The 26820-nt window shown below is 35.7% G+C and overlaps 1 protein-coding gene across 1 annotated transcript in view; it reads right to left on the bottom strand.

The window, feature by feature from the left end:
- Nucleotides 1-26820, bottom strand: part of Exoc6b (exocyst complex component 6B) — a 457316-nt gene that overhangs the window by 197034 nt on the left and 233462 nt on the right. Inside the window, exons 17-18 of the mRNA XM_090336705.1 lie at nucleotides 19451-19585; nucleotides 13169-13348 (exon numbers count right to left, since the gene is read on the bottom strand). Coding sequence (XP_090192831.1) covers nucleotides 13169-13348; nucleotides 19451-19585 — 315 coding nt within the window. The remainder of the gene's footprint in view (nucleotides 1-13168; nucleotides 13349-19450; nucleotides 19586-26820) is intronic.

The following is a 26820-nucleotide window of genomic DNA, read 5'->3' as shown; positions in this document are numbered from 1 at the left end:
ATCCTCCCTAACTTTCTTGCAGAGAGAGCCATAAGGAATAGGCTGACTTAGAAGGTGATTAATACCAGAAGATGTCAAATAAGGGAATTAAGATAAGTTACAAACAGGCAAGCCACTTAATAGTGTCCTTTCCATTACCAGATACAGAGTGGCTACTTTATGATAATTTATTTCCCTAGTAGGAGATGTTCTGGTCACTAATAAAATTTTATAAGCTGATGGAAATTTAAAATAGGAAAGAAAAGGAAGAATCCCACAGGACAAATGGCATTTAATGATGATATCCTAAAATATAGCCTAAATTTCCTCATGAATAGCATTGAGGTAGTATCGACATTGGTAAGACACATGGGCTTTGAAATCATCTTACACCCAAGATCCACTACATGTATGTAAAGTATGTGAGTAACTTTTAACACATTAGTAAATTGTCTACTTTATCATTCATCTGTAACATGAGATGATAATACATTTTCACTCATTTGAAAATTTGTTACAAGGACCAAATAACATATGTATGTATGAAGACTGAACAAAACAAAAAATAAAGCAGAACAAGAGGACATGTCACATATTACCTAGAATCTGACACAAAATAAAAAAAGGTAATACCAAAGGCAAAATGACTATTCTTTCTTTTCAGATTTTATTAACATTGTTTTTTATATCATATTTCACATTTAACAAGTATTCAAGACTAGGATCTCTATATGCAAACACTGGCACATAAATTTAAGAACAAAATTAAAATTAATCTGAGTTTGTATGTCATAGATACTTATTAGTCTATGTAATATAATATTATGTCTGGGCCAGGAGTTTGGTCTAGTGGTAGAGTGCTTGCCTAGAATGCATGAAGAGCCAGGTTTGATTCCTTCATACCACATACATAGAAAAAAAGCTGGAAATGGTGCTGAGGCTCAAGTGGCAGAGCTCTAGCCTTGAGAAAGTCCAAGCACAATGCTTAGGCCCTGTGCTCAAGCCCAGGACTAGCAAAAAAAAAATTAATTAATTAATTAAATATATATACATATATAAAACATTATGTCTATAGAGTATATATCCCATCATAGATTTTATGTCTATGTAATTATATTTATATCTCCAAGACTGTGTCAATGATCTTGAGTACCCAAATAATGAGATATTGAGTCATCGCTCTTGTGCTGTTTGGATCTAAGATCTACATATCAAAGAGACCATGTGCCTTTTGTTCCTTTGGTCTAGATTTATTTTACTCAACATGATTTGCTCTAGTTTCATCCACTTCCCAGTGAATGCCATTATTTTATCTTGTCTGGTGGTTATGTAGAATTCCATTGTATATATGTACCACATTTTTTTGTATCAATTCATCTGTAGTGAGGCATCTAGGTTGTTTTCATTGCTTGGCTATTGTGAATAGTGGAGAGATGAACACGGCTGTGCAGGTGTCTTTATCATAACCTGGGTTATGATGTTTAGGATAGATGCCTAGGAGTGTTATGGCTGGGTCATAGGGAAAGTCTATTTTTAGTTTTTTGAGAAACCTCCAAACTGTCTTCCAGAGTGGTTGTACTACTTTACGTTCCCACCAGCAGTGCAGTAGGGTTCTTCTTTTTCCACATTCTCGCCAGCATTTGTCATTGTCTGAGTTCAAAATATTGGCCATTCTGATTGGTGTAAGGTAGTATCTTAGAGTTGTTTTTATTTACATTTACTTTATGACCATGGATGAGTATTTTCTCATATGTTTCTCTGCCATTTTAGCCTCTTCTTTTGATTAAGTCTCTCTTTAGTTTTCTTGTCCATTTAGTGATTGGTTTGTTGGGATTGAGGGGGATTAGTTTCTTGAGTTCCCTGTAGATAATGGATATTAAGCATGTGATGTATTATTGGTAAGTATCTTTTCCCGGTTGGTTGGCTGACTTTGTACTTTAGTAGCCATGCCTTTGTCTGTGCAGAAATTTTTATTTTTCAGTAGTCCCATTTGCCAAATCTCTTTCCAATCTGTCATGACCCTGGGACTCTGTTCAAGAAGTTTTTGCCTATGCCTGAGTACCAGTGTCTCTCCTACTCTGTCATGTAGCAGTTTCAGGGTTTCAGGTCAGATATTGAGGTTTTTGATCCATTTTGAGTCAATGCTTGTGCATGGCGATAGGCTGGGATCAACTTTTAGTTTTCTGCCCAGTTTTCCCATACGACCACTATAGACCCCAGTTTCCACATTTATCAAATGGGGGAAAATATTAATAGCCCATAGACCTCAGAGGCTTTTTAGAAAAATCAAAAATGATGACAATTTAAAAGCCTGAGTACTACAAACTAATAGAGATATGAAATTCAATTACTTAGAAAAATGATACTTTATATATTCAGAGAAATATAAACAAATACAGAATGAGAAAGAACAGTTCAAATTTTAACTCAAACATTTCAGAATAGTCTGTGATTTCTCATTTTTAATAATTAGATAGTGTGGGGGTGCTAGTGGGTAACATCTATAATCTTAGCTACATGGGAACTTGAAATTTGAGTATCCTAGTTCAAAGTCAAGTCAGTCAGGAAAGTCCCTGAGACTCTTATTTCCAATCTGTGGTTCTAGAGGTAAAGCTCTAGCCTTGAGCAAAAAAGCTAAGTACTGTACCTAGGACCTGTGCTCAAGTTACAATACTGGCATACACACTAGGCTCCTTTTAAGGGTATATTTGACTGAGAAAGGAATCTTCACTTCTTAAGCTAAAATTCACTTAGTGTTCAAAACAAATAAAATTTACAAAAAAACATACTGTGCATCCTTGTACCCTTTCAGGCAAGGTTCTACACCATACAGAAATAGGAATGAACAATATAAAGTTCATAGTAAACAATAAATTATGATAGTACAATGGAAAAAATGTTGAAGTCAAATAAAACTTTCCAAATACTGGTATTTGGAAATCTAAATTCTTTAAGTTTCTGAATCCTTCAGAAAACACATACTTTTCTTGAGTCAATGTTCCCATTAGCAAAACATAACAATATTACTTATCTAGCTGTGATATTTTGAGTCTTCATTCAATGGGATGCCATATCACACACAAAGCATCTGAAATATGGTAGATGCTTCCTGATTAACACTTTTATATTCCTGAAACACAGGTGCAAGTGAATTACATATCTACCCAATGTAAATAAACTAATGCCACATAACCAGTATCCTCCTCAGACTCCAAAATAAGAATAAAATGTCTCATCTGGTTAGAACTACAGGATGCTTTATAGAAAATGTGTTATTTAAAATGAGCCTCAAAACATATGGAAATTTTGAATACAGACAGTTACTGGGTAGAAGAGTACAAGTGGACAATTAAAACACTATAGAAAGACACAGCATAGCAAAAGGTTGAGGGTGCTATGTATGTTCAAGAGAAAAAAAAGGACAACAATGTAGAAAAAAAAAGTCATCTGAGGTCCAATTTTGGAATGTCATTACAGTTTTAAAGAAGTCTTTATGCTTAATGGAAAATACGGACAATTGCTCAGCAGCAAACTCATTTGTAAGTGTGATATGGAAACAGGTCACATAATTAAATGGAATCATGAGAAAAATATCCGTTTTAGAAATTTTTTAGATGAGAAAATTCTGGACATTTGTATATAGAAAACAATTTTCCTTTAAACTAGGCCTGCACCCAGGAAGTATAGCCAGAGATAGGTATCATTGTATTCTTAGCCAAAGAAACTAAGAAAATTCCCACATTTAATCCACAAACCAAGGTGCGCTTATGAGAGATCTTGCCCTGGGTCATACAAATTAATATTAACAGCAGACAGAGAAAACAAATACACAATTCTCTCCTCTAGGTCTGTTACTTGAGATAGTTATTTCCTCACTCAAGTATTTCTGAAAGATAACTATCAGGATAGCAAAGATAACTTCTCAAAAATATGCTCTTATGCTGAGCATGCAAAATGGGTAAGTATGCATGCAACTGTAAAATTATACAATGGGAGCCCAAGATAAATGCTTGTGGACTTACCTCATTTGTTAACTCAGAGAATATGATAACATTTAAAAATTCTTTGAACTGTGCTAAACTTTATGATAGTTATTTCTTAGGGTCTTGGGGTAATTCATGAGACTCTAAAAAAGTAACCTACCTTGGTCATCAAAATTTAACAGAAATAGTTATACATTTCAACAATTTTCCCCCGAACTATCACTGTCTAATAATGAGTATAAACTAGGAGAGTTTCTACCCCTTCCCCCATCCCAACACACACATTGTATGTTGAACTATCCCGTTGGCCATATTGCAGTTGTAATGTACGAACAAAATATCACTAAGAAACGGGAATTTCAACCTGGGCACCAGTGGCTCATAACTGTAATCCTTGCTACTCAGGAGGCTGAGATCTGAGGATCTTGGTTTGAAGCCAGCCCAGGCAGAAAAATTCCAGTGAGACTTGATCTCCAGTTAACCACCAGAAAACAAGTGGCACTGTGGCTCAAAGTGGTAAAGGGCTAGCTTTGAGCAAAGGGGCTTAGGGGCAGCACACAGCCCCACGACCAACAAAGAAAAAAGAAAGAAAGAGATAGGAATTTCACCAGGTAGCTCACACCTATAATAAATACTAGCTACTCAGGAGGATGAGACCTATGGATCACAGTTCAATGGTAACCAGGGGAGGAAAAGTCCACAAGACTCTTACCACAAGTAAACTACTCAGAAAGGCCAGAAGTGGCATTGTGGCTCAAGTGATAGACTGCTAGCCTTGAGCAAAAGAAGCTCAGGGACAGGGCTAAGATCCTGAGTTCAAAGCCTAGGAGGCAGTAAAAAAAAGCAAAGCAGGTAGATCAGCAGAAGATGGCAGCGGTTCAGTGTGAGTCTTTGTGAGCTCTTGCCAAGATACCAATTCTGGCATCATAGGGGAAAGTTCATACCCAAGGATCGATCCTAAGTAAGCTTCAGCACCACAGAGATCTCAGTCAGAGAGGAGAAAGGCAGAAAACCGGTGTAAGATGACAGCATGAGCAGCCATGGAAACAATACTTCTCCCAAACCTGAGCAGACAGCAGTCAGAGCTTGCGCGAGCTCAGAGCCATCACCTGGTCATGGTGCGGACCTGCCAGCTTCATGGAACCAGAAAACCCAGCAATTTGTGAGTACCTCCGTGGATAGTTCCGCTTCTGCTCGCTGAAAGATACTGGGAAGGAATCTCCGCCCCCACCAGCGGAGAACAGCACCATTTTGACTGCTGGCAAAGACCAGCCAAACCACCTGGAGCCTGAGAAGTGGTACTGGCAGTGCCATCATTCAAAAGGGCAAAGGATTTCCCAGAGGCAGCTTTGCCGGTCCGCCCCCAGTGCTAGTGGAAATTCCGCCCCCTGGGCAGGGCTGCAGTGCTGGTAAACAAAGCCACTCATGACTCCACTGTTTTGTTTTGTTTTGTTTTCTGCCCAATCAAGCAAACTGATCAGAAAAAAACGCAAAGCCTAATCACAAGAGAAAAAGACTTTTTGAAGGGTTTGGATCCCGAATTTAGTGGAGACACAAGTATCCTATTCTGTTCCCCCCCACACACACAAAAAAAAAAAACACAAAAAACAAAACAACTAAAGAATACCCTTTTTTCTTTTTGTTTTTTCCTTTTTTTTCTCTTTCTACCCTTATTCATTTGCATTTTTATGTGTTCTTATTTTTTTTTCCCATTTTACCTTCACCTTTGTTTTATTCACTGCTATGATACTTTCCTTTTTTCCCCCCTCACTTTCTTTCTGTCATTGTGGTCATTCCTAGAAACACAGTGACATCATTGGATACAGACTGGATACAAATGATATTTATATTGATATAGTCACCGGCTTTTTACTCTGTTGGTTCTTAACCTTAGTACTTCTTGTCAAAGAACTCACAATTGTGTGGGATCTCCCCCCACCTTTTTTCTTTTTTTTTAGTTTATTTTTACTTTTTAGAATTTTTATCATTGAGCTCTCCTATATATACCTTCCTCTTTTCTCTCTATATATTCTTATTACTCTTCTTATTTTCATAACCTCTATCTTATTTTTTCTAAATTTTGTACTCAATTATTTTACCTTTCTATCACCTTACGTCAGTTATCCTTACACTATCTCTCTTCTTCATTACTATATTAATCTTACACTCCTACATTACTCTTTTCTTACCTCCCCTCTTGTCTTTCATACTATTTTTCTATCTCTGTTCCTCTGTTCATCCTTCAACTTTTATAATGCATGGATCTGCAGTTGATGGTTGTTGAAAATACTGTATATCTAGGTGTTCAATTATACTGCAGGTCCAGAGGGACTTAAATACAATAGAGATTGCATTGAGGGGTTTATTTTGTTTTTCGTCATAAAAAAGTAATCAGTGGTGGTATTAGATTTGTCTGTAAGTGCACAAAAAGACAGAGAGAGTGATAATACCAATCTAAAATTGTGAACATCTACTGTGTGACCAGCTAAAGATGTCTAGGTTGGTTATATCTTAAAAATTGTAATCTTGTGCAGTATTTATCTTGCTCCCATTTTCAAATGGGCAGAAAAAGAAACTCAAGAAAAATGGCAAATCAAGGAATAGCATCTCCCACCTAATATAAACAGGCAATGGAGCATTCAATGGCAAAACTAGGGGAGAATCCTCTAAATGTTATACAAACGCAATTGATAAACATGATTAATGAAAAGTTGAAAACATACAGAAAGAGATACAGGAGGAAGCTTTATCTAAACAAGATGAAACGATATGTGAATGAGAGGAAGCCATAAAGGAGGCCATAATCAAGGATTTACAGACAAAAATGGACGAATTCATAGAATCCACAAACAAAAAGCTGACTGAACTCTAACAAAGGTACAATGAGAGTAAAGCTGCTGAACTAACTACTGAAATGGAAGTCAAGGAAGGCATCAATAATGAGCAATTAGAAGGAAGGGAGATGAAGAATGAAGTAGTAAGTTTTGATAGCAGGTTAGACAATGCAGAAGAGAGAATTTCCGGGGTTGAAGATAAGCTAGTTGTTATAGAGAAAAAAACAGAAAATGAGTCAGAACAAATCTAAGAAATATGAGAGAACGCTTCAGGAGGTCCAAGATACAATTAGGAAGCCTAATTTAAGAATAATTGGTATTGAGGAGGTCCTGGTGAAATAAGTCAATGGTATTGGAAATAAACTTCAGGGATCACCTCAGAGAACTTCCCAAATATCCAAAAGAGCAGGCCCATCCAGATACAAGAAGCTTTTAGAACCCCAAACAGACCTGACCAGAAAAGGACATCCCACGGCCATATTATAATCCATACAGGATCAATGGAGACCATAGAAAGGTTACTAAAAGCAGCCAGGGAAGCGAGAACAATCACCTATCAAAAAAAAAACAAAACAAAAACAATCAGAAAAAAAAACATTTCTCAGCAAAGACCATGCAAGCAAGAAGGATATATGTCATGCCTTTAAGAAAAATGAATACCAACCAAGAATACTGTACCCAGCTAAGCTCTCATTCATAACTGAGGGAACAAAAAAAACCTTCCACGCCAAGGAAAAGTTGCAACATTATGCAACAACCAAATCAGCATTACAGAAAATTCTCAAATATGTTCTACACATTAAAAACCAACACAAACATGGTACTGACAAAGAAATGGCACCCCAAAATCATACCAGCTAATTACTACAAGAACTTTCAAGCCACAGGCCCTAACAGAAGCTTTTAAAAAATGGCAGGAACTAGTAAATAATTTTTAAACCTAACTCTCAATGGACTTAACTCTCCAATTAAACGGCATAGAGTGTCTAGTTGGATCAAAAAGCAAGATCTATCATTCTGCTGTCTTCAAGAGACACATCTCTCCCAAGAAAACAATCATTTTTTGAAAGTGAGAGGTTGGAATAAAATTTATCAAACTAATGGCCCCCATAATCAAGCAGGAGTTGCCAGGCTCGTATCAGATAAAATAGACTACAAACTAAAATTAGTGACAAAAGACGAAGAAGGTTATTACATACTAATAAAGGGATAGCTCATCCAGGAGGACATAACCATCCTAAATATCTACACACCTAATCCCAGGGCACCAAACTTCATCAAGCAAACCTTACTTTCACTAAAACCACACATAGCTCGAAACACAGTAATTGTTGGTGACTTTAACACACCACTCTCACCTATAGACAGATCAACCAGGCAAAAACTCAACAGAGAAACCTCAAAATTGAACATCTGTATAGACCAACTAGATCTAACAGACATCTGCAGATTATATCACCCAGCAACACCACAATATAAGTTTTTTTCAGCAGCACATGGAACACTTTCCAAATTAGACCACATTTTTAGGGCATAAAGCAAACCTGTGCAGATTGAGAAACACTAAAATTATTCCCTGCATTCTCTCAGACCACAAGGACATCAAATTGGTACTAAACACCAATCCCTTCAAACAAAAACCCTGTAACTCATGGAGATTAAACAACACACTGTTGAATCATCAGTGGGTCATCGAGATCAGAACAGAAGTTCAACAGTTTATGAAATTTAACGAAAAGGAGCAAACAAAATATCAACTCCTTTGGGACACAGCAAAGGCAGTACTCAGAGGAAAATTTATAGCGCTGAACGCCTACATTAACAAATTGGAAAAATCGCAAACCAACAATTTGAATGTCGCACCTTAAGCTCCAGGAAAAACAGCAATAAACCAACCAAAACCCCAGTAGAAGGAAGCAAATTATTAAATTGAAAGCAGAATTAAATGAATTGGAGTAAAAAAAAAACTATAGAAAGAATCAACAGAGCAAGGAGTTGGATTTTTGAAACAAATAACAAAATAGACAAAACCTTTGCAAATCTTACCAAAAAAAAGAAGGGAGCACACTCAAACAAAAGCACTGATGAGAACGGTAATATCATGACAGAAATTACCAAGATCCACAGCATCATGAGGGAATACTTTTCAAACCTTTACACCAACAAATTTGAGAATCTAAAAGAAATGGATGAATTGCTGGCCAATATTAACATACCCACATTGAACCAAGAAGACCTAATCCAACTAAACAGACCTATTTCAAGCACTGAAATAGAAATGGCAGTAAGAGACCTTCAATCTAAGAAAAGCCCAGGGCCAGATGGATACACAGCTGAATTCCATAAGGTCTTCAAAGCAGAGCTCACACCAATACTCCTCAAGCTCTTCAATGAAATTGAAAATGAAGGATCTCTTCCAGATTCATTCTACGAAGACACTATAACCCTCATCCCAAAACCAGATAAAGATTCATCAAAGAAAGAGAACTATAGACCCATTTCCTTGATGAATATTGATGCAAAACTTCTCAACAAAATACTGGCCAACTGTCTTCAGCAACTCATCAAAAAAATGATACACTATGATCAAACAGGATTCATCACAGGGAGGCAAAGCTGGTTGAGCATAAGCAAGTCAATTAATATAATTCAACACATCAACAGGAGCAAGGACAAGAATCACATGATTGTCTCAACAGATGCAGAAAAGGCATTTGACAAGATGCAACACCCCTTTATGCTAAAAGCTCTGAAGTCTAGGAATCCATGGAAAATTCCTCAGTGTAATAAAGGCTGTGTATAACAAACCCACAGCTAGCACTGTATTTAATTGTCAAAACCTATAGCCATTTCCTCTAAAATAAGGAATGAGACAAGGATGCCCACTCTTTCCACTCCTCTTTAACATAGTATTAGAATTCCTAACCAGAGCAATAAAGCAAGAAACAAGCAAAAAGGGGATCCAAATAGGAAAAGAAGAAATGAAACTTTGCCTCTTTGCAGATGACATAATTCCGTATTTAAAGAACCCTATAGATTCCACTCCCAAGCTCCTCGAGCTGATTCAAAACTTTGGCAAGGTAGCAGGGTATAAAATTAACCCTCAAAAATCAACTGCCTTCCTCTATGCCAAAAATGAGAGGAATGAGGCAACAAGCAGGAAAGCAACTCCTTTTGCAATAGCCTCAACAAAATAAAGTACCTAGGAATTAACTGAACTAAGAATGTAAAGGAACTTTTTGATGAAAACTTTAAAACCCTGAAAAGGGAAATTAAAGCAGAACTGAGGAAATGGAAAAAAACTCTCATGCTCCTGGATTGGAAGAATTAACATCTTGAAAATGGCAATCTTGCCAAGGCTATCTACAAATTCAACTCAATACCCATCAATATCCCAATGTCATTCTTTAAAGAAATAGAAGTAATCCAAAATTTCATATGGAATAAAAAAAGACCCCATATAGCAAAAACACTTCTTAGCAGAAAGAATAACACAGGAGGAATTTCAATACAAAACTTTAGACTTTGTTACAGAACTACAGTGACCAAGATAGCTTGGTACTGGCACAAGAACAGGCCTGAAGACGAATGGAATAGAACTGAAGACCCAGATATTAATCCATAGACCTATGGCCACCTAATCCTTGATAAGGGACCAAAAAAAAACAATAGAAAGAAAGAAAGACAGCATCTTCAACAAGTGGTGTTAGCAGAACTGGTTAAGCACTTGCAGAAAACTAAAGGTGGATCCTTTTTTGTCACTCCGCACTAGGATTAACTCCAAATGGATCAAAGACCTCGAGGTAAAAGCCGACACTGAAAACTTTACAAGAAGGAATAGGAGATATACTAGATATCCTTGGCACAGGTCGAAACTTTCTTAATAAGGACCAAGAAACACAACAAATCAGAGAAAGTCTGGATAGGTGGGACTGCATTAAACTGCAGAGCTTCTGTATGGCAAAGGACATAGCTAGTAAATTAACTAGAAAGCCTACAGAGTGGGAAAAGATCTTCACTAACCATACAATGGACAAAGGCCTCATATCTAAAATATATCAAGAGCTCAAAAAATTGAATCACTCCAAAACTAATCCCCAAAGAAACAACCATCCCATTAAAAGATGGGCCAAAGACTTAAAGAGAGTCTTCTCTGAAAAGAAACAAAAATGGCCTATAGACACATGAAGAAATGCTCAATATCTTTGGCCACAAAAGAAATGCAAATCAAAACAACTCTAAGATTCCACCTCACTCCAGTTAGAATGGCCAGGATCAAGAAATCTAATAACAATAGATGCTGGCGGGAATGTGGCCAGGAGGGATCATTAGCACACTGTTGGTGGGAGTGCAAATTTGTTCAATCACTATGGAGAGCAGTATGGCAATTCCTCAAAAGACTGAACAAAGAGCTCCCCTATAACCCAGCAATTCCACTACTTGGCATTTACCCACTCGTCCAGAAACAAGGACATCCTAAATCCACTAGCACAACAATGTTCGTTGCAGCACTATTTACCATAGCAAAGATATAGAACCAACCCAGATGTCCCTCAGTTGATGAGTGGATCAACAATTTGTGGTACGTATACACAATGGAATTCTATGCTACTGTCAGAAAGAATGACATCACCCCATTTGTAAGGAAATGGAAAGATTTAGAAAACATCGTAAGTGAAATTAGCCAGACTCAAAGGCACACTGGCTCCATGGTTTCCCTCATGTGTCATAATCAGTAGAAGCCTTGGGCTATCTTAGCAGAGATTTACAATAGAGCAAAACCTAGATACTAAAGTCCATATAATATGAAGCTAAATGAAAGGACCTCCAGGATATAGAAACAAAAGCCATATAATGAGTGATTGTTGTCTTTAATGTACTATGTTATCTCTCATCTTTTTTGCTGTCCCTTGGTATCTCATATTATTACAGTATCTCACCTGGTTATCTGATATATTGTATATATGGGTATTTGGTTATTTGAAGTTGGATAGAGAAGGGAGGAAAACTAGGTGAGAGGCGGGCTTGGGGAGGGAAATTGGGACCAAGACATGAGAAAGGGTATCAATGTTTGTGAAGTAATGCACCTTCCATCTGGTGAATATAATGTAACCCTTCTATTAATTACAATAAAAATATATTTAAAAATTTTAAAAATAATGAAGGAAAGAAAAAAACACAAAGCAAAGCAAGAGGGATTTCAAAATATAAGAGAAGTCTTTGCCTCTTTTTTTCTTTTTTTAGTTCTCTTCATATACATAGTTCCTATCATTCAAACCCATTTGATAACCACTCCTGTTTGGGAATTTCAAATACGAATAGAAAATGTTCATTGTAAGTGAGGAAAAGATGATCTGGGCTTAGTCTCAGGAAGAAAAAATCCCTACTATTCTTTATCTAGTAAGCACAGAGCAAATGTTAGCCACAGCTCTGTCTCATCACTGTGTAGCACAGCGATATGCTCTAGTAACCTTAGAGCACACGGGCACAGTGCTAGATAAGGTAATAATTACCTGCAGAAAACCAGAAGAGGCCGTTTTGGAAGTCATACATCTCATTCTATGAACTACAATGGTTTAGCAGTCACAGTATTGGGAATGTGGCATAAAGAATGAAAGATCTCTCTTAAAAAAGAGAGAGCATGGCACTTATGGAAATTTTATCGAAGACTTAGGGCTTTCAGTTATCCCTTACCTTGATTCTGAATGATTCATGCTAAAGAATTTCTGTAATCTGAAGAGTAATATCAATTCAATGTACATTACAAGATTATACAATATTTAGGTGTTAGTGACAGTGTAGAATAAACAAGAAATGAAAACCTCAATGCACTGGTGATGAAAGCATAAACTCTGAGTTAAACAAGTCAGATTCATATTAAATGCCTTTATATGACCTGGAGGTTAAAATAAGAAGAATAAAGCATAGTAATGACATACTACTGAATATATAAAGAGCCACTGGATTCCCAGGAATATATAAATAGTAACACTTAAAAATTAAAAATCAAAATGATGTTTTAAACACAGAAGGAAAAAGAGGAGGTGAAAGAGAAGAGGAGGAGGAGGAATAACAACAACTAAGGGAACAGCCTTTTATTTTCCTACCAAGACATTCATTACATCTTTGTACTAATTTCCTTGAAGCTAATAGAGACAATGGTAGGGACTACAATCAAAAGAAATAAAATGTAAAAGTCAATAAAAATGATACAAAATGAACAACCCTAGATTGTCAACAGATATTGATAAATGTAGCATGAGATTTTATAAACCAACAAGTCCTTTGGCTAGTTCAGCCAGAAAGTAACCTTTTACACCACGCTCGAGCTCCAGGCATTTTTTTTTCCTTTCTAGTAAAGCTGTCACTTACAGGAAGGTGTGTGAATACAGCGAAGGTGCTGCGCAGAAAGGCAATGAGGTCCACTAGGTAATCACTCGCTTTGCTGTGCAAGTCTCCTGTCATCCAATCATAGTCTGCTAGCTGTAGAAACTGATCAATCTTCTGATTCAAATTGGTATAAATCTCTTCTTCAGCGGCATGCCTAGCATCCTGTGAAATAACAGGAAATTTGAAAAGTGGCACACACTTCTAGTATACAAGGACAAAAGTCGGAATAACTTGGCATGAGTTCACATTTATATCCATTTAGTAAAATAGTGGGAATACCAAATCATGTTTCCTTCCATTTTACCAAAAGAGTGATGCAGTCATTTCTACCTTTGTTTTGGGTTGTTTCCTTACCTTTTTCTAACCCTGTGTAATTGAAATTTTTCTAAAGAATGTATTTAAATGTTTAGATCATTGTGGGTAGTAGGGACTTTTTTCTTTAATTTTGTAAGTTGCCCAAACTACCCTCAAATTCCTGGGCTCAAGTGTTCTTCCTGCCTCCATTTATTGGCTAGGATTACAGAAGTATACAACTATGCTCAGATATCATTTTAATATTAATTCTTCTAATCAATGAAACTGTATTTATTTATTTGTGTCTTACACAATTTCTTTCATCAATGTTTTATAATGTTCAACAGGTCTTTCACCTAGAAAATGTATCACTTATGCTTATATCTTTACACTGCTTTTACAATCATCTTAAATTAACCTTGAATTACTATTTTACTAGGATTTTTGTCATATGAAGGCAATATTTAAACATTTTGAGTTTAAGAAAAAGCTAGCAAAAAATGTTGAATATTTGTATATATAGCCTTCCCCATCAACACAGGCTATTACCTCTTGCATTAGTACGTACACTTTTGTTAGTAATGACTCAATATTAGAATTTTACTGCTAATGAGAGTCAGTAATTTACACTAGAGTTTATCTATTTATACATATCTATATATATATATATATAAATATAGGACAAATGCATGTTATATATTTACCACTACAATTTCATACAGAAGTTTGCATAGTACTGCCTCTGAACCACAAATCCTCCATCCCTCCCTCAAATCCTTCTAGCTACTCATCTTTTGTCTCTATTCTTTTGTCATTTCAGGACACCACAGTTAAAAACATTATATGTAGCTTTTATCAGATTATGCTTTCAAGACTGGAGAATTGATTTTGTTTTTAGCACTGAATATAACTTTATCAAAAACTCTATTGAAGTTTATTCATATAGTAAGGCATACCCTGATTCCTTCCATGTTTTGGCAATCAAAAAGAAAATGGCTATAAGCATTTATACATTGAATTTTGTATGGATATGAGTATTCAACCCATTCACATATACCATGCTAAGACTATATTTATCATCATATAAAAATGAAAACTACAGGAGTTGACTGCTTATACCTGTAATTCTAGCTACACAGGAGGCTGAGATGTGGAAGATCAAAGCTCAAAGCTAACTAGCCAAAGCAGAAAAGTCCATGTTCATAAGTCTTCTTCTCAACACTAACCACTACAAAGCCTGGCTAGAGGTATGGCTCAAATGACAAGGTACCAGATGATAAGTATGTTGAATGAGCACAAACCTTGAGTGGTTGTGCCATTTTATACTAGACAGCATTTGGTACTATCAGCATTGTGGATCACAGCCATACTAATGAGTATGTAATGGTATTTCATTGTGTGTGTGTGTGTGTGTGTGTGTGTGTGTGTGTGTGCACGCACATGTATGCATGCATGTGTGCACATGTGCCAATCCTGGGTTTAGCTCATGGTCTAGGTGTTGACCCAAAGTATTTTTTTGCTCCCAGCTAACACTCTACCAGTGGAGCCACGGCTCCATCAAGGCTTTTTGCTGGTTAATTAGAGATAAGACTCTCGAGAACTTTCAGGTTTAAGCTGGTTTAAAACCATGATCTTCAAATTTCAGCCCCGTAAGGAGCTAGGATTACAGGTGTGAGATACTGGTACCTAGTTTCATTTCATGGTTTTTAATTTGCAATTTTCTTTCTTTTTTTCATATATTTTTATTCTAATTAATAGAAGAGTTACATTATATTCACCAGAGAGAAGGTTCATTACTTCATAAACATTGATACCCTTTCTCATGTCTTGGTCCCCTTTTCTCTCCCCCCATCCCCGCCCCTCATCTTGTTTCCCCCGCCTTTCCTATCTGATTTCAAATAACCAAATAAGCATACATATGATATATCAGATAACATGGTAAAATACTATAACAATATGAGATAACCAAGGGACAGCAAAAGAGGTGAGAGATAGCATAGTACATTAAGGACAACAATCACTCATTACATAGCTTTTGTTTCTATATCCTGGAGGTCCTTTCATTTAGCTTCATCCTATATGGCCTTATGTATCTAGGTTTTGCTCTATTGTAAATCTCTGCTAAGAGAGCCCAAGGTTTCTACTGATTATGACATAATTTGCAGTTTTCTAATGAAATATGCCATCTGTATATCTTTATGGTGAGGGATTTGTTAGAAATTCAGTTTATCTTTAATTGGTTTATTATCTAATGGCTGACTTTCCTTAGTTCCTTGTATACTTTGGATAGAAGTTTTTATACCAGAAATTTCTTTTTTTTACTTAAAGAATTTATTAACATTAATTATTACATCATATTTCAAATGATGTATTTAACAGATATTCAAGGGAAATTTCAAAGTTTTTTGTAAATGTATACATCATCTTTCTCTTAAAAGCATCTACCACAGTGGGAGAGAAATGGGGACCATGTCCTGAGAAAAGGTATCTATGTTTGTGAAGTTATGCACCTTCTATATGGTGAATATAATGTAACCATTCTATTAATCACAATAAAGAAATTATTTAATAATTTTTTTTTTGCCAGTCCTGGGCTTGAGCTCAGGGCCTGAGCACTGTCCTTGGACTTTCTCAAGGCTAGGGCTCTACCACTTGAGCCTCAGCACCACTTCTGGCTTTTTTTCTATGTATGTGGGGTACCGAGGAATTGAACCTGGGTCTTCATGCATGCTAGGCAAGCACTTTAACCACTAGGCCAAACTCCCGGCCCAATAAAAAAATTTTTTAAAAAGCATCTACCACAGACAAATTTTTATTTTTAACAAAATCCAACTTATCAAGGTTTCTCTTCACAGAGTATGCTTCTGTTTTGTATCTTAGTCACTGTCAAACCTAAAGCCACATAGATCTCTTATAACATCTAAGTTCAAGTTTTGCATTTTCCATTTAGTTTACATTTTCAAAAAATGTTGGTGAAAGACATAGGGTCTGTGCAAATGTTTCAGCCCAATTTGTTGAAAGAAAGAACTACATTCTCCATATTTCCTTTGATTCTTACAAATATCTGTTGAATATACTTCTTAAGGATTATGTCTAATCTCAATAATCTGTGCCACTGATCCACTGAGCCTATTGCCCACACCGAAGTATCTTATTTTTGTAGCTTCGTTAATGTATTTTGACCTCAGATAGTGAGTCCTCCAACATGTTGTCAGTTTTTGACTATGTTTGAGTCATTTGCTATTACATATAAAAATTAATTTGCAGAGATATTCAATGAAAATGAAGGAAATTCAGACATCAAGTTGGGAAAAACTGAGATTTGCTTATATTCACTCCTATTCATAAACTATATCTCCATTTATTTTCTTCTCTAATTTTATTCACCCAAGTTTTGTGATTTTCCTCAGATAATTCCTGAAGGAATTTTGTGCGATTCATATTAATAATATTTTAATTTTACTTCTGAGTGTAAATATAAATGGTAATTTTTTTCTTTCAAACTCAGGCTTAGTAAGTCAAAATGAGTCCTGATTCTACCTCCATTCCTCAAATCTACTGTTCTCTTAAAGAACAGCCGTTCCTCATTTCAGCAAATAGTATGACCATTCACCCGATTTCTCAGTTAAAATTATATATATTAGAATTACATTTGACTTCTTTCTCTTAAGATACCCACTCACTCCAGAACATCAACTTCAAAAATATTTCATACAACTTGTAATTCTACTACTCTAATCCAAATGAGCACTTTCTTTTAACTGAAGTACTACAACGATGTCCAAATTCAATTCTCTTCTTCCACTTTACTCATTTAAGGTATATTTATTTTCTACGTGACAACCAGTGTTTCCCATGAAAAGATAAATTATATGACAACCTTCTAATCTTCTAATGACTTCAATACTATTTCAAGAATAATAGGTTTATTTGTTTATTTGAAATAGGAAAGGGAAGGGGGGAATCAAGATGGTTGGAGGGGGTGGGGGAAGAAAATAGGGACAAAAACATAAGAAGGGGTATCAATATATGAGAAGTAATGTATCTACTATCTGGCGAATGTAACTGAAACCTCTCTATACATTACCTCTATAATAAAAAAAATTTTTAAAAAATTTTAAAAAGAATATACTCCAGAAGTTGACAAATGAGCTGACTTCTTATTCATCTCATAACACTTCCACAAATGAACGGTAAGTCATTGACAGAAATCTTTGATTATGCTAATATCCATCACTGAATAAGTCCCTTTGACTGGAATGTACATCTACCAGAATTCCAAATGGTTCAATCGTTCATATTATTTGATTTATTTTCTCTCTAGTTTTTACCACTATCTGACATTATATTCATTTATTATCTATCAATTCAATTAAATAGGAGCATGGTACAGTCAATAAACTAATTTATTTTCTCCATTTTATAATACTGCTTGATACATAGCAGATATTTAATAAAACCATGTTGAATTGACTAAGAAGGTTTGTATTTAATGTATGATTACAGTACTTTCACATAGTTCCTTTTCTTTGTACCAATTCCTTTTCTTTGTACCAATTCTTGAGCACAAGGCCAGGATACTGTATCTTAGTGTTGTTCAGTGTTGTACTCTACAAGTTAAATAAGCTACAGATCTACTTCTGGCTTTTGAGTGATTAAGTGAAAATAAGTGTTTCACAGACTCTCCTGCCAGGACTGGTTTATAATCAAGATTCTCAGATCTCAGCCTGCTTAGACCTGAACCAGTAGACTCTAACTTACATAATTCTTTATGGAAGTTAAAGTGTGTTTGTGTGTTCTCTGTAGATCATAAATTCTAAAGGCCAAGTAGAAAGTAGTTTTCTCTCTTCTTCAAAAGTCTACCAGACTGTCACATTGGTGATATTTACAATCAAGTAAGTTAATAAAAATGTTCATTCTCTTTTGTTTGAGTAAAGTATTTCCTTGAAAAAGGAAAGCTAATAACACCAGCATGATTATGGAAGATATAGCTGAAAAACAATATCCTGAAGACCTTCTAATTCTTTATTTTCCTCTCCATCATAAAGGTTTCCATCTGAAAGGGAAAGTTTTCTGGAAACAGTAGCTTAATAAAATACACAATATGTAGCAGTTATAATTGCTATATTTATATTGAGTTCATGGTTAGCTCATCTGAAAGAACCCTGGTAAAAATAAACATTTCAATATGTTTTAAGCAATCTGTGTTTCCAATGAGGACCATCAACATGACTTTTAGTGGTCTCCAGAATTACTCCTTTACTAAGTATTTAATGGGCTGTACAACTCCTATATTTTCCTGAGATTTCCCCCAGCATTTGAAATGCTACAGCAACAACAAAATACTCCAGTATCTGTTGAGAGGATTTCTGACCATTATATGAAAAGCCACTGCAATTTAAAAAACAGTTGAGGCAGGTTAGGGAAATACTATCAGTGGACATGACACTTCCCTATATGATAAAGAAGAATTAATGAACCTTACACTCTAATCCCATAATTCTCTATTCTCTACTTAACACTCAACTAATAGTTCCTTACACATATTCTTTGTTGAGAAACTTGTTTCTCAGGAGGCTGAGATCTGAGGATCAAGACCATGAGACCCTTATCTCCAATTAAGCACCAGAAAACCGAAAGTGGTTCTGTGACTCAAGGGGAGGACAGTAGCTTTGAGCTGAAGAGCTCACAGATTGCATCAAGGCCCAGAGTCCAAGACCCAGGACCACAACCCCCACTCCCCCACAAAAAAGAAACGGATGGTCACATACACATGTAAAAAAATATAAGAAATTATACAGAAAATGAGCTTTTAGATTTATTTTGGGGAGCTTAAACACACAAAACTAGTACTTGCATGTTTCCCATGAAAAAAGAAAATTATTTCTAACTACTTAGTCCTAAAATCATGGTAGAAGTTATTTTGTAGCAATAAATCATTCACATAGCATAGCTTCTCCACTACCTTACCTTAAAAGTAGTTGTACCATAAAGTTTAGTGGTGTGGACTGTTTCTGGAAGCACATTAGTGATATTGGTGATGAATTCTTCCAAGTATTTACAGGATTTTTCCAGGTGTGTTGTATTGATAATAATCTGGACAAGCTAGAATATAACGAGAACATGTATTAGGCACTGGTTACCAGCATGAATTTCTCAATAAAGCACACATGAACAGCATGATCTTTGAGGCCATCCATACCCTGCAAAAGGGCCTCACAGCTCTTTTTGCTTTGGTAATTTTTGAGACAGGTATTATGTGATGCATGGGCCAGCCTGGACCAACATCCTCCTGTTCACGTTCCCACATAGTTGAGAGGACAGGTATAAATTACTATGCTGGCATTTTATTAGTGGAGATGGGAAGATGAAGTTTGTGGTCCAGCCTAGACAGAAAGTTATTTCAAAATTGTGCTTAAAAAGTTAAATTATACTTCAGTAAGAATCACTGGCCCTCTTCCTGTAAGCGGCCTGAGGTGACCTGTGAAAATGGTTCGCTATTCTCTAGACCAGAAAACCCCACAAAATCATGCAAGTCAAGAGGCTCAAATCTTCATGTTCACTTTAAGGACACTAGAGAAACAGCCCAGGCCATTAAGGGTATGCATACCTGAAAAGCTACAAAGTATCTGAAAGACATAACATTAAAGAAGCAATGTGTGCCATTTCCTTGTTACAGTGGTGGAGTTGGCAGATGTGCCCAGGCCAAACAGTAGAGTTGAACACAGGGTCCATAGCCCAAAAAGAGTGCTGAGTTTCTACTGTACGTGCTTAATAATGCAGAGAGTAATGCTGAACTGAAGGGCTTAGATGTAGACTCCCTGGTCATTGAACACATCCAGGTGAACAAAGCACCCAAGATGCACCACTGAACTTACAGAGCCCATGGTAGGATTAACCCATACATGAGTGCCCCACACCACATTGAGATAATCCTTACTGAAAAGGAGCAAATTGTTCCTAAACCAGAAGAGGAAGTTGCATAGAAGAAAAAGGTATCCCAAAAGAAACTGAAGAAACAAAAACTTATGGCATGAGAATAAATTTAGCATAAAATAAATGCAAATAAATGAATGTTGGCTTCATTATTTTATATAAAAAAAGAATCACTGTGCCATGTGTGTAGAATGCTAAGCAAAATGAGGAGGTCTATAATCAAGAGCACGTTCTTACCTCCTCTACTACACATAGCACAGGGTTAAAACATGCAGTTCAGGGGCGGCGAGTTTGGCCTAGTGGTAGAATGCTTCCCTAGCATGCACAAAGACCCGAGTTCGATTCCTCGGCACCACATACATAGAAAAAAGCCAGAAGTGGTGCTGTGGCTCAAGTGGTAGACCTCTAGCCTTGAGAAAGTCCAAGGACAGTGCTCAGGCCCTGAGTTCAAGCCCAAGACTGGCAAAAAAAAAAATGCAGTTCATTGTCCATACATACTCAAATATAAAAGATTGGTCATAGAAATTACTTAGGTAATTAGTTAAGTAAGAAAAAAAATGTACCTCTTTTTTTCAACTAAGAATTGACTTGAAGGAAAACATGAAAGGGCAAATAGCCTGAGATGGAGTTCTAAAAACATTTTAGATGAAATTTTGAACAACACTGGGATTAGATCTAGAACTCTACATTGTTCCCTGGAACTCTTTAGACAAGTTTATATTCAACACAAGCCCCTGCCATTCATCCAAAGTATACTTTTAGAGATATTAAATTGTGGATATAAGACTACTATTTCCTATAAAGTAACCCAAAATATCAATTGTTTAAGCTCCTAGTGCTCTAGGAAAAAGCACCCAAGAAAATAAGCAACTCCATCACCCTCTTCTTTGCATGGTGTTCCTCCTTCACAGAAGTATTAAAAATCATTTTAAAATATTTAAACCGGCCGGGAGTTTGGCCTAGTGGTTAAAGTGCTTGCCTAGCATGCATGAAGACCCAGGTTCGATTCCTCGGTACCACATACATAGAAAAAAGCCGGAAGTGGTGCTGAGGCTCAAGTGGTAGAGCTCTAGCCTTGAGAAAGACCAAGGACAGTGCTCAGGCCCTGAGCTCAAGCCCAGGACTGGCCAAAAAAAAAAAAAAATATTTAAACCATCTGCATAAAATCACTGTTCTTCCTGTGCAGAAAGCTGGCTATCAGCAATGCTGTCTTGATATGGAATTCACAAAAGAGTGTTAATTTAGAGAACTGGAGAATTTCTATTTTAAAAGCAATATTACTTATAGGGAACTCATTCCATCTATCAAAAGAAATTTTAATAATAAGGAGAAATTGTGTTATGTTATAGAAATTTTTTAAAAATAGTGCCAGTTAAAAATAAAATTGTCCTGTTTTGTAGGATACTGGCAGTTTATAAATAAGGGGGGAGTGGCTTCACTGCATACAGTAGTAATTTCCCATGCTTCTAAAAATCTGTCAACACAAAAGATCATCATGAATTACATCAATTGGCTGCCAGTCACTTTTGAAATGTTTCAGTGCTGAGCATAGACTAGACTAATAAAACACTCTAGGATGACAGTAGATACCATGCCATTTTCAGAGGGACTATTGTCTGTTAAGGTCTAACAGATCTCTACTACTGAATTACAGCTACCAAAATCCTTACAAGGGCATTTACAAATGTTAAAGCAGATGCTTTGGTGGGTAATTTTGAACTTACAGGTTACATAAAGCAACTACACCATATCAACTTTCATTACAGCTTAAGCTTTAATAATTATTATCCCCAATTCCAATCCAAATGATAATGTGACACTGTTTTGAGGACTCAGAATTATGAACAGATTAGATGTCACTTATTTTTCACATAAAGTCCTATGCAAATTGTCCAGAGAAAGGAAACATTCTCAGGACTGGGAGTTTGGCCTAGTGGTAGAGGGCTTGCCTAGCATGCATGAAGATCCTAGTTCAATTTCTTGGTACCACATACATAGAAAAAAGCTGGAAATGGTGCTGTGGCTCAAGTGGTAGAAAGCCAGCCTTGAGAAAGCCTGAGAACAGTGCTCAGGCCCTAAGTTCAAGCACCAGGACTGGCCAAAACAAAACAAAACAAAGCATTCTGAAGCACTCAAAGTAAGTTTTAACTTTATTCCAAATCATCCTACAATGCAATCATCCTACTGGGCTAAGACTTTCTTTTCATCCCACAAAACTAAAAGCTATGTCAACTATTCACACTTTCTCTGACATCAGTAACCACTGCCTCCAAATTCTAAGCTTTAATGTAACTTTTAATTTAACAAGATTTGCATTTAATATGTTTTTAACACTATGTGAGAAATATAACTGCTATTAGCCTTGAACGCTGGAGGTATATGGTTATGAGACATAAACAAGAGGATAGAGTTATCTGGTCATCAATATAACCACAATGAAACAAAAGCTAAGCACAAAATATTAGTCAACTTTGCAGGGAATTATTATAATAATAAAATATAAACATTCAATATGGTGTCACTAATAAAAGATGAATTTCTTTAACTTTTAGAATTCAACTACATTTTACTTTTCTATCTTATCTCTGCTTATCAGTTCATCAAATAAGAACCACCTCCTATGTGCCAAGGAAACCTCCTTGGTACACAACATTCAATCTTTATGAAGATTACAGTAAATTTACATGCATCAGAACATGTAATATAATATTTATACTAAAACAAGCTCTCTATAGATGTAGAGATAAAGAACTACATGGTAATGATATTTCTAAGCTATTTTGAAATAGGATGGTCAAGTAAGGATACTAAAAGGATCTGACATTTCATTTGTGACCAAAATGCATTATTTATGATATGCATTGCATAAATTATTTTAATCTAATTACATCTTAATCACTTCACAAAGTAGGATTTCCTTGGATTCTTGTCAAAACCTTCAAATATAACTATTGTTTTAATATTTGAAATTAAAACCCTTTTGTTTCCTTTCTTTTCATGATATTGGTATTTATTTTATTATCTTTTAAGTAGTTGTAGAAATGAGATGCTATTTAATAATGCAGGTTATGAATATAATTCATCTTGAGTAATATCACCATGACTTCTTAACATTCTCACCCATCCTTCCCAAACTTACCTTTTCCCTCATTTTTATAAATTCTATAGGATACACATTTGATTCTTAACTGCATTCTTCTGCTCTACCTAATTTGTCTGTCCCTCTATGATATTGATATTTTTAAATAAATGAAGAGAGAAAAGAAAAAAACAGGTGAATCTTAAATAAAGCTTATTTCATTCAAACTACTTACTAATTAATGGTCTTAAATAAAGTTATCCAATTTGCTATCTTTCATCATCTTAAAACTGAGATATTAATGCTATAGCAACTAAACAGTAAATACATTCTATATAATTAAACATGTTTAGTAGTATCCAGTATAAGAAATATCAATTCCTGAGTAATCATTGATATGTTACATTGTTACATCTTAATAAGACATTCTGTTCTTTTGAATTCTCTTAATTAAAGAACTCCATTTGTTTTGTACTAGACCTGACAACCACTCTTTACCTTCCCAGACCTCTTAATAATAACCAATAATTATTGATTATTCAATATTCCCCCACATACTGTTCTAAGTACTTCAAAACAATCCTATCAAATGAATGCTATTATCTCCACTTCACAAAAAAGAAAAAGCCAAGTAATTCACCCAAGGACAAAGCTATTCAGGAGCCAGAACTGAAAGCTAGACAGTCTGGAATGGGACATGCACTCTCAGACATTAACTCAACTGCTCTTTCTACAGACAGGGAAGACGCAGCCCTAGAAAAATAGCTATGTCTACTGAATGTCACATAGGGCTTTTACAAAAACAGCACCACTACCAACAAGAAAGTCAATACACAGAACATACAAACAGAAAAAGGAACAATATTACCTAATATCAGGCAGGATAGGAGATAAGCAAACATCAACATATACAAACTTTTAAGCCCAACAATAATTATATGTCGGGTAGGAGTTTGTCCAAGTGGTAGAGTGTTTGCCTAGCATGCACAAAGACCTGGGTTCAATTCCTCAGTACCACATATATAGAAAAAAAAAAGCCAGAAGAGGTTCTGTGGCTCAAGTGGTAGAGCTCTAGCCTTGAGAAAGTCCAAGAACAGTGCTCAGGCCCTGAGCTCAAGCCTAGGACTAGTGGGAAAAGAAAGAGAAAGAAAGAAAGAAAGAAAGAAAGAAAGAAAAGAAAGAAAGAAAGAAAGAAAGAAAGAAAGAAAGAAAGAAAGAAAGAAAGGAAGAAAGAAAGAAAGGAAGAAAGAAAGGAAGAAAGAAAGAAAGAAAAACAATTATATGTCATCCGAAAGACAATATTGAGTTTTGCATGGCATTAATAATTTAACTATTGGAGTAGATTTTTTTCTTCCATTTGTAACAAAAATAATTTTTACTGTGGACTTACCATAAAAATACTAACTTTGTTAGATGAAATAAATAAACAGGAAATGTGGTATAGTAATGTGAATAGATTTGGAGGGGAAATTTATTACTGATTTTTACTATTGTGTTAGCCGTATGAGCTTGGCAGTCTCCCTGAACTTTATGCCTTATAATGGGAAAGTAACATATGCTAAGTCTGTTTCAAATGTACTACCCTAAATGAAATTGTATTTTTGAGTAGGCTTTGAAGAATATGTACTGCCTACCAAGTGTTACCTATTATGAAGATGATTCCAGATCTGAACTGATTTAAGTTATTTATAAAAAATACAATGTCCACTCTTTCCAGACATAAGCAGAATTTCTGATTGGTGAGGAAAACAAAGTACTATTCTTTGTGTTTATACGTGGACATATTATCATAATAGCCCAAAGAAATAAATATGTATGAATCTTCATTCCTATACAAAGCCACTGATGCTGAGAGTACCTTTGCCTAAACACCCAATGACTTCAGTATAACAGCATTCCATAAAAGAATATTAAGAATTAGGACCAGGAGGTTAGCCTAGTGGTAGAGTGCTTGCCTAGCATGCACGAATACCTGGATTCGATTCTTTGGTACCACATACATAGAAAAAAGCCGGAAGTGGTGCTGAGGCTCAAGAGGTAGAGCTCTAGCCTTGAGAAAGTCCAAGGACAGTGCTCAGGCCCTGAACTCAAACCCAAGAGTGGCAAAAAAAAAATATTAAGAATTATAATATTATGATGGGGTTTTTCTTTCATCATGTCCAGGTGATTCTTCATAGCAATTTCAAAAGGACCTTTACAAAGAACAACAGATTTGAGAAAACCAAAGGAATTAGGTTTTTCTCTTACAAGGTCATGGTAAAACAACAGCATAGCCACAACTAACATGTCTTCTAAGGTTAAAGCAATTTCTATCATACTATATATCCTTGCTATCTTGCTTGTTTCAAATAGTTTTTAAGAGAGTCTTAAATTGAATGACATACTATATATAAATATACATATGTATATATCAAGAATTATGTGCTAAAGCTTTAGCTCAGTGGCAGAAAACTTTCTGAATAGGAGGAAGAACTTGAGTTGGTTCCACAGTACCACTGTGGTGAGGAACTGGGGAATTCAGAAAATGAAAATGACATAAAACTGATACTATTTCTATCCCATGCAATACAAAAGAATCTAAAACTGAGGGGGGAAACCAACAGTATATCCAATGATATCTATGTTCAATTTTTTTTTTTAATTTTTTTTTTCCAGTCCTGGGCTTGAGCTCAGGGCCTGAGCACTGTCCTTGGACTTTCTCAAGGCTAGCGCTCTACCACTTGAGCCTCGGCACCACTTCCGGCTTTTTTTCTATGTATGTGGTAACGAGGAATCAAACCCAGGTCTTCGCACATGCTAGGCAAGCACTCTACCACTAGGCCAAACTCCCGGCCCTATGTTCAATTTTTTAAGTTTAAGTAGAACTCAATCATTAAAAATGCCTCACCTCATAATATTTTAAAATCTTAATACAAAAAGAAAGGTCACTTTGAAATGAAAATTAGATGTTCACCTGGTTTCCAGCTGTCTTTACCAATAGGTTTGTCTCATTAACCGTTTGCAAAATTTCCACATAATCATTGACAGTATATATTTTTAAATGACAAATTTTCCTATACCAACTGACACTGAAACTAGATCACTTACAGGCAACGTAGATGGCTACAGCTTTTCTCTTTTCCTATGGAAAAAGAAATTCTCTAGGTTCTTACTTATAGCACTGTAACTTAAGTGAATTACAGGTTGAAACTACCATACAATCCTGGGTTTCTAAGAGAAAGAAAATTTCATATTTTCCTAAATGTTAGGACTACACGCACATGGGTCAAATTTTCATTTTTCACTATTTCCAAAGTAAATGCAAGATCCTTTCTCCCTTTATGAG

The sequence above is a fragment of the Megascapheus bottae genome, chromosome 7, assembly GCF_031878675.1.
Source record: "Megascapheus bottae isolate mThoBot1 chromosome 7, mThoBot2.hap1, whole genome shotgun sequence".
NCBI classification, from domain to species: Eukaryota; Metazoa; Chordata; class Mammalia; order Rodentia; family Geomyidae; genus Megascapheus; species Megascapheus bottae.
This window is presented reverse-complemented; position numbering and strand designations above follow the sequence as displayed.